General features: G+C 38.1%; 1 protein-coding gene across 2 annotated transcripts in view; it reads right to left on the minus strand.

Annotated features, from left to right (window-relative positions):
• The window catches only part of magi2a (membrane associated guanylate kinase, WW and PDZ domain containing 2a), a 250463-nt gene that overhangs the window by 50139 nt on the left and 187264 nt on the right, over positions 1 to 13060 (minus strand). For both annotated transcript variants that reach the window (XM_084408381.1, XM_084408380.1), the window contains exons 9-10: positions 11508 to 11690; positions 5313 to 5930 (exon numbers count right to left, since the gene is read on the minus strand). In XM_084408381.1, the coding sequence (XP_084264507.1) occupies positions 5313 to 5930; positions 11508 to 11690 (801 nt within the window). The remainder of the gene's footprint in view (positions 1 to 5312; positions 5931 to 11507; positions 11691 to 13060) is intronic.

Below are 13060 nucleotides of genomic sequence, written 5' to 3' on the forward strand. Positions count from 1 at the left end.
GAGAACACGTCTCCACTTCTCTAGAGTCCAGTGGCGGAGTGCTTTACACCACTGCATCCGACACCTTTCATTGCACTTGGTGATGTAAGGCTTGGATGGCCATGGAAACCCATTCTATGAATCTCTCTATGCACTTTTCTTGAGCTAATCTGAAGTTTAGAGGTCTTTAACTATTGACTAGCTATTGGATCCGATTTGTCAATGAATCATCTGATTTTGTGAATAGGATAAACCAATTAATTGAAAAGATCTTCTCTCACAAACTTGGAAGTTATGATTTCTAGAGAAGAATGGCATAAATCCGAACACAAAAGCTATCGTATGGCTTCAGAAGACCTGGAATATAATGCTTTAAAAGGAAGAATAGAAGGGAAGAGGTGCAGATAAATACAGATGGAAGTAGCATGGAATAAAACTGACCCTGCAACTTGGCTTGACAGAAACTGTTGGTTTGTGCAAATCATCTTCTGTCCTCCTTATGTCAGTCACGGTATGTTTGAACAGACGGATGTTAAACTCGGGTGGTAGCGTGATGCAACAGGCTGTCTAGTGTTTCAGGGCTCACTGTTCAGTCTGTCTGCACACAAGGATGATGAGGATGAGAATGCGACAGATTGCTGATGTACGGGACATTAGGCCATATTCGGATTCAAGTGACCATAATGACCTTCAAGCACGCTGATTCTGTTGGTGGCACTTAAGTGGATCTACCCACATGCACTCGAAACAAAACATACACTCTAGTTGTGGTCAGTGCCCTTGCAAACACACAGAATGTAATTACATTACACTTCACTTTGGTGAGGCACAAATCTCAACACATTAAGATAAATGAAGTAAGGAATGAATACCAATAACCTCTCTGCGATCAGGATTAATCGAGTTGACTTCTGTACCCCCTCATCGTTTCAGATGAACTGACTGGCAATAGAGCTGAATGCCCACTTTTGAAGCAGCCTGGTTTTCAAAGGTATATTTCCCATTAATTTCATATTTGAAATTGCAGAAAATCTAGGTTTCTTATATACGAACTAAAATCTCAGAATAATGTCATCATTATTTGTCACTTAAAACTGTGAAATGTTTAATGAAATGGTTTCCTTTAAAAATCCTCTCCTTTAAAACAAATTCTTGGATTGATATTTTGTTAGTATAATGCAGTGACATTCATACATTTTTAAATGTTCATAAAATGTCCTTAACCTTAATTATGCATGTGTACTAATGAGAGTGTGTGCTTTGGAGTGCGTTCGCTCTTCATACTGTATGTAAAGCGCATAGAGGCTGTAATCGAGCATACTGATCACTGGGGCTTAACGAGGATTTAATGTCTCTCTCGTTAACCTTTGACCTACACTGACACAGAGGAGACATTCAAATCAAATAAGCTCTCAAAATGTCTCTCTAGCACTCTATTTCCTTCACCTCCTCTTTCCCATTTTCTTATGATTAACCCTCAAAGACGAATTGTGACATTATATTCAAGAAAATTTTACATATCCAACTGTAATATGTCTATGGCACCTTGTAGTGCAATAGTAAATTACACTTTATTTATTCCAAAAATATTATTTTTTTTATTTCTTTTTTTTTTATATTGGGACCTGAGCATTTCTTTTAAGGTTTTGAGATTCTCCCAAATATTTTCATTCAAAATGTGTTGCTATTGTGCCTTTTGGAGTGTGTGTTATTTAATTGCTTTGAACAAATGTTGCAGTTTTGCCACAGTGGGTCTCTGAGAGTTAAGATCTTTATTCTTTCTTTCTGTCCTGAATCTTTATTCTATATGTCCCCTCACTTTCTTTCTCTATGTGTTACATCAGACTCTCTGATTGCTACGGGTCATAAATCACTCTGACTCAAGCAGCTTTTAAAAAGAGCTTATATGTTCTCAGTAAAGGTGTCAGTTAGAGCTAAAGCCATTGAAGTACTTTTTTCCTTTTGCAATGAATACTAAAATGTATTGAACGAGCTGCTTTTCTGCATATAGACAGGTGCATGTGGATCAGCTTTTGCTGCCTTTTCATTTTCTAACATGAATGACTCACAATTAATTTCGGCCTAAAACCGCAGGCTTAAAAAAAATCAACGGTGAGTGCTTCCAACTGCAATTAATGCTCAAATTATATGCTTTCTGGGTTCTGACATGCTGGACAGGCTGCTCTCATACCACTGATTCTTGAAACAAAACAGGCTATAGAAAAAAAAAAAAAAAACGCATTACGCATTCGCATGTTTTTTTTTTGTTTAACCTTTCAACCAATATCACTGTGAGATATTATTGTGCCAAATACTTCATATGAATATGGACCTTAAATTCACTCCAAAAAAGAATATATTAATACTTTTCAGCTCAAGGTTTTGAAATAAATAAGTAAGTAAGTAAGTAAAGAAAGAAAGAAAGAAAGAAAGAAAGAAAGAAAGAAAGAAAGAAAGAAAGAAAGAAAGAAAGAAAGAAAGAAAGAAAGAAAGAAAGAAAGAAAGAAAGAAAGAAAGAAAGAAAGTATTATTTAAAATGATTAAAAAAAACTATATAACCCAACAGTGTCTATATGACCTTGTTCAATTCAAAATATAAAAAATAAATATCAAAATAAGACCTCCAGGATGAGGGCTGACTTTAATAATCATAAATGTCAGTCAGTCTGAAAAAAACAAACATCTCACAAACAAAAGAAAACAAAACAAAAAAAAATATGAAAAAATACATAGGCCTATTTGAAATATTAGAGTTATGGTCTGAGGGCAATTGTTTTAGGGGAAGTGAGTGAAATAATAAAATAAAACAATGATAAAATTAATTATTTTAATGAAATTGTATTTTTTTTATATATTTATAATTTATTTTAAATAAAAAAAGGAACAAATTAAATAATGTACAAATGTAGTTATCATCCAAATTGTCAAACTATCATATATATTTTAAAACTACGGCATATAAAATTTTGTCCCAGGTCTCAAGAATCAGTGATATACAGAAAATGACTGCAGAGCTGGCTTTTTTTGTTTTATTGAATAGCTGAAGTAATCAATTACTTAATTAATTGGGGAGAATCTAAAATCAGTCTCGGGTGAGAAACAAGTTATCACCAGCAATAATCAACAGCACTGCAAAATAGCCAGTATTGATTCACTGCACCTCGAGAGCTAGACACCGAACCAGCAAACCATAATTTGTATGTAAGACAGTGTAGGTGTCTGGGACACGGTGTTCGTGAGTGTAGGGAGTGCTTGTGTGCTGGAAAGCACATCACTGCACATTGCCACTCGTGAAGCTTAAAATAGCTGTTTGGCATCGGTTTTGGGATCAATTTTGAATTCAGTTTAACTTTAAAGACTCCATGAAATGGCTTGACGACTGCAGTTTTCTTTCCTGGATTGAAGGTGGAACATATCCAAGGTGTCAATAGCTTTTAGCCTTTCCTCCATTTTACCATAACTTCAAGACAGTACATTTTAAAGGTCTACATCTTGTCAACTTTAAGGTGCGATCACTTAAAGGGATAGTTCACTTTGAAATTAATTTTTGATATGTTTTAGCTTACCTCAAGGGCATCCAAGATGTAGGTGTCTTTGTTTCCGCAGTAGTTTCAATTTTGATATTTTTAGGTCAAACCGTTCTTGTCTGTCAGTCATATAATGGAGGTCTATGGTCACTGTCTCAAAACACAAGCACAAAGTCCAAATTAAAACAATTCCCCGTTGTCCAAATTAAACAATTCCCCATCATAAGTACACATTGATGGCCTAAGACACGAAACGAGCGGTTTGTGTGAGAAAACGAACAGTATTTATATCATTGTTATCTCTTGAAAACAGCACACGTCCAAATGATCTGACGGCGCGGGCGGGTATAGATATATACATAGATGTCGCCTTGGCTACTGCAGTTCATTGGAACGAAACCGTAGCCAAGCGACATCTAGTGTATATACCTATACCCGCCCGCTGGCGGGTATAGATGTATACACTAGATGTCGCCTTCGCTACTGCAGTTCATTGGAACGAAACCATAGCCAAGGCGACATCTATGTATATATCTATACCCGCCCGCGCCGTCAGATCATTTGGACGTGTGCTGTTTTCAAGAGATAACAACGATATAAATACTGTTCGTTTTCTCACACAAACCGCTCGTTTCGTGTCTTAGGCCATCAATGTGTACTTATGATGGGGAATTGTTTCATTTGGACGTGGGGAATTGTTTTAATTTGGACTCTGTGCTTGTGTTTTGAGCCAGTGACCATCGACCTGCATTATATGACTGACAGACAAGAACGGTTTGACCTAAAAATATCAAAATTTAAACTACTGCGGAAACAAAGACACCTACATCTTGGATGCCCTTGAGGTAAGCTAAAACATATCAAAAATTAATTTCAAAGTGAACTATCCCTTTAAGTGTAATTTACGCGAAATTTTGAGAGCAAAAAGGTCCACTTTCTATTGTCAATAGCATAGCAATCTATAAAGCACACCAAAGTCAATTTCAAACCAAGCAGCTTTCAATTGGTCAGTGCTGCAAATTTGCATGAGTAACTTGCTTATGAGAGGACTTTAGCTTAGCAACATGCTGAGCCTACTGAAATGACAGGATTGTGCTCACAAAATTATGACGAGCAATGGTAAATGTGACCGCACCATAAGGCCAAGCATATAGATTATCCTCAAAGCTAACAGACATGCTAAAAGCCTCAAAACACACCTAGTTCTGGCGTGAAATACTAGGTGGCACAGGCTGATAGGTCTTTAACTCATCTGGTAGCGATCACATCATTATCTACATATCTTACATGCTCACAGCAATGTCTGTGAATCTATTGGCAGTAGCAAGTCTTGGTACTTGCTCTGCAGCAGCAGCGTAGCAGATCTATTCCAGCCAAGACCAAATACTGTACATTAACATTGCCATTTCTATTACCATAACAATCTCCCGAGAGTAGTCATGACAGAACTGATTTCATAGGATCTTTAAATGTGCTGGTTTGTGAATTTTAGGTGTGTGTGTTTGTGAAAGCATGTTATGTGACAGAATTGTACAGAAGGCAGGATATTAATATACTAAGCACACAGGTAAGGTGTATGCATTTGTACACTACTGTAATTATGTGTCAGGGTCTATTTTTACCCATTGCTCGTTCTTCAGTGTGACTCAGCGCTTTGAGAAAGCCGAGGAGTGAATTATAAAACTGCTAAAAAGGACAAAATGGACCAATCAACCAATTAAGAGGCTTTTCCGTATGTTAGGCCGCGAAAATACACACAAAACCCAAGACACCCACCTACACCACCACAAAGATAAGCCTTCTTACCTGCCCCTCCTCTCTGTACGACCAACGTGGTCTCTGCCCCAACAGGACACTCTTTTAGCAGCTCCACCACCTGCGTGTGTGGCAGGGTTAGTGCGGGTTGCTGGTTAATTTCCACAATCAGATCGCCCTCACACAGCCCCGGGCATCCCTGCGCCTCCAGAATCTGCTTCACCCTCTGTCCTCCATTACTGTCTGCTATGGTGAATCCAAACCCATCCGCACCTTTCACCATGTTAACTGTCAGCAGCTCTCCACCGGCTGCTCCTGACGATGCCATTGAGACGCTGTCCTCCAGCGGCCCGGCATCCAGGTGGGTGTCTCCAGGATGGGGATGAGGCAACGTAGTATGGGGGGGGTCAATGAAGCGAGCGGTGCGGGAGATGTACTCCATGTAGCTGTCGTAGCTATTCTGTCCGTTGACCAGCAGAGGGCGATCAATGAGGCCGAGGGGGGACAGCAAGGTGCTGGCTGCGTCCTCCGGGTCGTAAGGAAGAGGGTAACCCCTGCAAAGGACGAGGGTTACGCTTTGTCCGATTGGCACAGATTGGAAAAGTTTCACCACATCAGCGTGGGTGGTGCCCAGGACGCAGACGTCATTAATGTAGACAATCACGTCTCCTGGAAAACAGTTAGACAGAAAGAAAGATATATTAGCATATATTAGCTCTGGCGGATATCGTATGTGCGGCCCAGCTGTTCCAAAAGGTGGGCATAGTTACCTTAAAAATAATTATGCTTCTTTAAAAGATACCTCATTCCCAGAACCCATTGCAATGAGCACAGAGACAAAATGCATCCAAGATGGTATATGAGTCAAAAAATGTTTGATTCAATTTAAAAAAAGCATTGATAATTTTTTTTCAATCTGATTACAAATAATATGTTGATTATTTGTGCATTTTTGTGCTTATGACAGTTTAGACATTAGCTTAGCATCATGCTACTGTCAAACTATCAGTTGACTAGCCTATCTGCTCTATTATTTGTCTGTGCTGTGTATTGTGCTTATGAGACTGCTAATTCGTTAGCTTAGCAACCCACTATCAAACTATCAGTTTTGACTGTTCGCTCCATTATGTGTTTGTGTTGTGAAGCCTATTTTGTGCTTATGAAAGTGATAAGTCATTGCTTAACTATATGCTAATGTCATTTTTTACTTTCTGCTCCACTATTGTGTGCTGTGTATTTTTTGTGCTAATGGGGTGCTTTAGAAAGAGTTATTAGCTTAGCAACATGCTAATGTCAACAATCTATTTTGACTATCTGCTCTATTATTTGTGTGTGCTGTAGATTTTGTGCTTATGAGAGTGATAAGTCATTAGTTTAGCAACGTGCTAAAGTCAGACTCTATAAATCTTCACTATGGCTTCACAACTGAAATGCTGATGGAGTTTCATTAATAATCATAATTTGGAACTCATTCTAGTGGGCTCAATATGAACCCTTTAAGAATGATCTAGCTGGATATAAGATCCAACTGGATACACTGAAGTTCCAATTAAATTTTATTTCAGTGTATTTTTCCCCTCAGAATGTTAGTTTATCCTTTTTCCTTTCTCATTAGGACTGGTCAGGATTGGTTCCAACTTATCGTTAAATATCATTAGTACTCAATTATTATTCTTTTTTTGACTAGAGAAGTCAAATCTCCTGCGTGCTTTACATGAGAAATGCCATTTGTGTTGCTCGATGCCTGTGTAGAATGTTCCAAAGGAATCCGAGGGCTAAACAGCTAAAGAAATGGTAAACCAAACTGGTTTTGGAACAGAGCTATAAGGGAAAACAATAGGAAAAACCCCCAAATAAGAATAGTTTCTTTAATCGGGGTGAAAAACTTTCCCAAATTTGCAATGATTTTAGTCATCCAATATTTATTCATGTCGTCTCCCCTGGTAACTGTGACAATTACAGCGCACCGATTTGAAGGAACAATTCGAGGGACCTACTCAATACTTCCCCAAATCCCCAAAGTGTCACTATGCTTCAAGCCTTAAGTGTGATCTTCACTTCTCTTTTTCACTCATTCAATTTGACCGGAATGTGAAATCGAGCTTGTGTTGTGAAAAGCATTTGATTTAACGTTTGACAACGTTGGACTTTTGGCTAATTTTGGCTTTTCCTTCCATCTTTCAATGCTGGCAAAGAATGAATAATTAGAAATGCAATTATTATGGAAATGAGATGATTCCAGCAAATGTGGCGAATGTATTTGTGGGATAAACAAGATCACGAGGTCTCACACAGCGTGTCTGTTGTGTTACTGGTTTCCTGGAGACATTTCATGCAGGGCTGTACGCGTCTATCGATAGGCTTGTCCCCTCCTGACTGTTGTGTGCAGAAATTTTAATTAATCTCGGTAAATACGTTCGACATTTGCCTAGAGCCTCTGGTGTTCCAATCAATAATTTCACATGCTTCTAGAGAGCAAATGATATCGGTGTGACCTCACTGTTTCACACCTAACTTTATGTCAGCATCAATCTGGGCCAATCCCCACAGGGCAAACCAGATCACTACATTCCTACAAACGAAACATTATCATCCACTTAAAATTCAAACTTACCTCTTAAGTATCAAGTATATTTTTAACAGCTTCCAGATTAAAGCTTAAAACATTTGGTCATATTCTTGTGCTGTTCTGCTTTAGAATGTGCTTGTTTATGATGACACCAGGTAATAAAAGCCTGTAAAAGTTAGAACAAACTAGGACTGGTTTATATCTATCACCTTTTTAGTGACTTGTATGAGAGCATTTAAATAGAGATGTATTAATAGGGCGTCTGACACTAATAGCAAAAATATAAAGTAAGTTTGATTATGTTCAATGAATCAGATAATATAATCAGTTTTAATTAATTGAATGAAATGATTCATTAATTACTCAAAGTGTTCACAGATTTAATTATATTTATTTATTAAGATATTTGATTTAAAATAATTATTAAACAAGTACATATTTTTGGTTTATTGCTACTTCTTGTTATATTGGGGCATTTCAATTAAATATTATTTATTTATTTTCTTTTTCATTGCTGTTGTAAAAAGCAGTGTGGGAAACATGCCTTGAGTGTTTTTAACTAGATTTTCTAAAAATTTTACAAGGCAAAAATATCTGTTTGGTTGAAACTACACTTTTTTTTTTAATTAAACTTATAATTATCCTTCTATTGACATGAAATTCCTCTTAATATTTGTATTCAACTTTTCACTAATTGTTATGATGATAATAGAAGGTTTTCATTTGAAAATAGCAATATAGAAATCAACAAATATCAACAAATATCATGTATGAATATATAATACTGTGTCTATATAGACAACATTATATAGTAGTTCAGCTGCTCGATATATATATATAGTATAATGATATATAATGTATAACCTCATTAAACCGAGCAGCTGAACTACTATATAATATTGTCTATATAATATAATATACATAAACCGAGCAATTGAACCACAGTCTTGTTCTAAAGAGACTGCGTAAAACTAATGACAGCAAGACAACATAAGAGGTGTTTTGGGAACCAGCGTCTGAGACATCTGATGTTCTGTGCATGCATGGAAACCCAAAGGAGCACTGCTCTGTGACTGGCATTCTAAACAAACACAATCAATACACAATCCCCTAAACATCGCTGCTGAGACACAATAGACATCCTACACAAATGAAGCTCTAAACATCAAATGCAGCGATCCTCCAGCATGGCATATGACTTGTGTGCTTCCTGTCCCTCATCAGCACACTGGTGCACCTGATTCAACTCATTATCTGCTAGTTAAGTTCTTTATGAGAGGACTCAGGCACAGCTGTGAGGGGCAGAGTAAACATCAGCACAGCAGAGGCATCTATAGTGGGAGTGGATGGCAGGACGTGAAGCATGTCACGCAGAAAATCCCAGCAATCCCAGTAATCTCAAGGAAGCACTTAGCCAGGAGTACAGGAGAGAGAGAGAGTGTCATGTCATGTTTACGTCACATTAACGCTAATTTGTGGATGAGGTGTTAAACAGATTATTGTGGTGGTTAGTGTTGGAGTAACACAATGTGTTCCATAATCACATTACATTTTGTAAGTATCAAAAATATGAGTAATATTAATAGTGTGATTTGCCTTAGCAAACACCACTAATGAATAGAAAAATAGCACATTAATTGTTTGGAAATGTAACTCTTGTATAATGGTGTATATTAAAAACCAATAACGATTAACCAATAATTATTTTCAAGTCAAGGAACAATGGCCAATATTAAATTTCAACATTATTTTTGTCTAAATAAATTTAAAATAAAACCCTAAATCAATTATTTTACACGCTGAAAGTCTATTTATGCCTATAATGTGCAGTGAGAAAAATAGATATTCATTTTTACATTTTCTTAAGGTTACATTCAATAGTGTTAAATTATCCATGTTTATTAAGGATTGAAGTGAGTGTTATGATGCTAAAGGACCATTCACAATTAAATATTCAATGGTGCCTGGCAACAGACCGGTTCTGTTCACTTAGTTTTGTTGTGATAATATGTTGTGGACACAAGATAATTTTGTCGATGTAAAAAAAAATATGTTAAAAGAAATGTTGAGGCAACAACTTCCTTTTCTCATGGCCACAAGTTTTTTTTTTTAGGGAAATTTCTTATCTTAAAGGAGCTGTATGTAAGAAATGTATTTCAATTCATCATAAAATGGCCCTGATATGTCACTAGACATTAAGAAATCATGTTCATTTCAAATACTTATATCACTAACAACAGTAGTCCGGCCAGGATATTGTCATTTAAAAGTGAAGTTGCAGCCCTCAACTGATGTTGATGTTGTCATGTTGTGTTTTGGCCTGATGCGCCACCCTCCACCTATCTACTAATCACGAAGTCAGTAGTGTTTCGGCATCCGGGTTGCCAGCTCAGCTCTAGTTACCACAGCTGCAGCTACAAACGTTCCTGCTGGATCCTGCAGCCTATCTGGCAACCTCGAGTCAGGGGGGAGGGGGAGGGGATACTCCGCTCTACAGTAATTTGAAAGTGATTGCAGTACCAGTTTTGGCCACAATCTTACATACAGTTCCTTTAACATTTTACATTTATATGATCATATTTAATTTCAGTTACGCAAGTCAGGAATATATTAGTAAGGATCATTCTGAAAACATAATTAGTGAGCAATACCGATAAATTAGTGTGAATAATCTGGAATTGCTTGATGTGCCAAAATTTGCTACCAGCTAGTCAGATGCAACTTGCTAGAGGGACATTCTCATTCTAGAAACCATCTGATTGGACTTGGATCTGAACTGTGTAGTGGAGGATGAGTCATTAATATTTTAATCAGCTAAAGGTGTGTTTTAATCAACTTTTACAGGCACATTAGCAAACAAATTAGACTCAAAGCTAACACACATTGACTAAAATAAAAATAAAAAAAAATCACATTTTGATATGGGGTCTTCAAAAGATACATTCTCCAACACTGGTGATGGTTATGAACTGTATGTATGTCCACCGCAGGACACGTTTCCTCGCCGATTACTTTAATCCAGCAGAATTGAGGATTTCAAAGTGGCGTAGACCTGAAGCTCCTCCAGAACACAGTCTCTGTGTGTGTGTGTGTATATGTGTGTGTGTGACTGTGAAACAGCACAAGTAGGACAAGGAGTCCAGAGGGAGCGTGAAGGGTGGAAGAGAGGAGCAGAAAGGAGAGGAAAGCAGCAGAGAGGATGATTTCCACAACTACCAACAACAATATTACAATAAAGTGTCATCATGGGAGACGCATTGACTATATTCTGAACTCTGCACTGTGGGTCCCTCTGAATGTACAAGATACTTCAATGCTGATGAATGTGTGTGTGTGTGTGTGTGAGTAATGCTGCCCCAGTCACACTTCCACTAGGCTGGACTGGAGGTACAGGGTTTATAAAGTCCCCCTGTGATTAATGGACACATGCCCTGCTGTGGATAATGCACAAAGCCCATAAATACACTGTCCGTAAATGCATTTAACCCCTGGATGTCCCTAACACACTATCAACCCCAAAAAATGACAAATTCACACCATAACCTTGTCAGTAGTGTGGGCACAAACAGAGATTGAGAGAGACTGGCCAGCTGGGAGCTCTGTTTGAGTGAGAATAGCACATTAGTGCAGGTCAAACATTGTGTGTGACAAGTGTGTGTGTGTGTGTGCGTGTTTACCTGTAGCCATTTTCCCATCTTGTGCAGCAGGCCCGTCCGGTATGACGCTTTTGACCTGTAGAAACTCATCCGGTTCGTCACCGCCGATGATAGTGAAGCCAAATCCCATGTTGCTTTTCTGTAGGGCTGTAGACAGAAAGCTGCCCTTCAGCTGCGTAGGGTCCCGCGTGAACAGAGGCTTCTCTGCCAGGGCGAAGAAATGCAGATAGAAACATGAGATATTAATCAAGCAAAAGATATCCAGAAATTAATGGGTTACTTTGTAAAAGCCACTCCAAACCCATCAAAAGCAGCAGATCACATCACACTGGGGAATTGTGGGTAGAAGGCCAAGCGCTCAGCTTACAGCCAAACATACAAGAGCAGAGTGGGACACGATGGCTTGTTTTTTGCTCAAGCCTCACTTTTGGCTCTTTAGGCATACTCCAATGTTACACTCAACAGTGTTTAGCCCTGTCCAGGGACATCTCTCAGGACAGCCAAGACTTAAGCAAAAAAAAAAAAAGCCAAGAGAAGAACCAACACAGGCAAAGCGGTTCTTCTGCTTTCTCAGAGTGGAGAAAAGCAATCTCGAAAACTGTTCTGGAGAAGCCGTTTCGCTGTAAGGACATTTGTACTGAAGAGCTGCTTCTTCAAACTGAAGAGATGCCTACTTCAGTACACAGTATGGAGTTACACTATGCCAGCCTTAATCACTCCATCTTATTTTCTTAGTTGAGAGGTTCTTAAGTCTTTTTTTCACCATCATCTAGGCCAAATCTAGTCTTTTAGCAGTTTCTGCCATGCGTTTGTTAGGGACAATAGCTGGTCCAGATACCCTGCTGAAAGACCAGCATGAATTTCCGTGCTGATCCATGCTTGTTTGGTGCTGGTCTTCCTGATGGACAAGCACCAGCAATACGTAGCTGGAGCAGCTGGTTGACCAAGGTAGCCTTGTTGGTTAAGATAGATATGAGCAAAGTCGGCAGGTTTTCTGGATGGTTATAAATTCCACACAAAATGGCATTCGTTCCTCATTTTACCTGTAATCTGATGTATTTTAGAGCGAAACAGTATATTCTGTAATGAGATTAAAATTAAGAGCAGCACTTGATTTTGTCTTTCGGGAGTTGTTCGGATCATGAAAAGCTCAATGTATCATGCTTGCATGATGTCTTCAGAGAGGATTTTGGGGCACTAACACTCAGTAGGGATATATCTGTGTATATTGCTTTCGAAATATGTGATGTAAACCCCAAGTTATTAATATAACATTGTATTAATCTTAATTCTAATAGGAATAATGATATGAACAATGAACTTTGGCAAAATATTAAAGCTTGAATTTTAAAGCTAAACTGACTAGTCTACTCTCACAAATCGACTAGGTGGTAGTTGTTGGTTACTTGGCTTATGGAAACTATAGCTATTTGTTATAAACCAGCATCCCAAACATATGATGGCGTCCAGTTATGCTGGTCTATTCAGCAGGGTAGGTGTACTCATAAAAATCCTGGAAGCGCAGGCAAAAAGTAAAATACAAAACCAAAAAAATTAAAAGCCAAAAAAAAGTC

The sequence above is a fragment of the Rutilus rutilus genome (genome assembly GCF_951802725.1).
Source record: "Rutilus rutilus genome assembly, chromosome: 4".
NCBI classification, from domain to species: Eukaryota; Metazoa; Chordata; class Actinopteri; order Cypriniformes; family Leuciscidae; genus Rutilus; species Rutilus rutilus.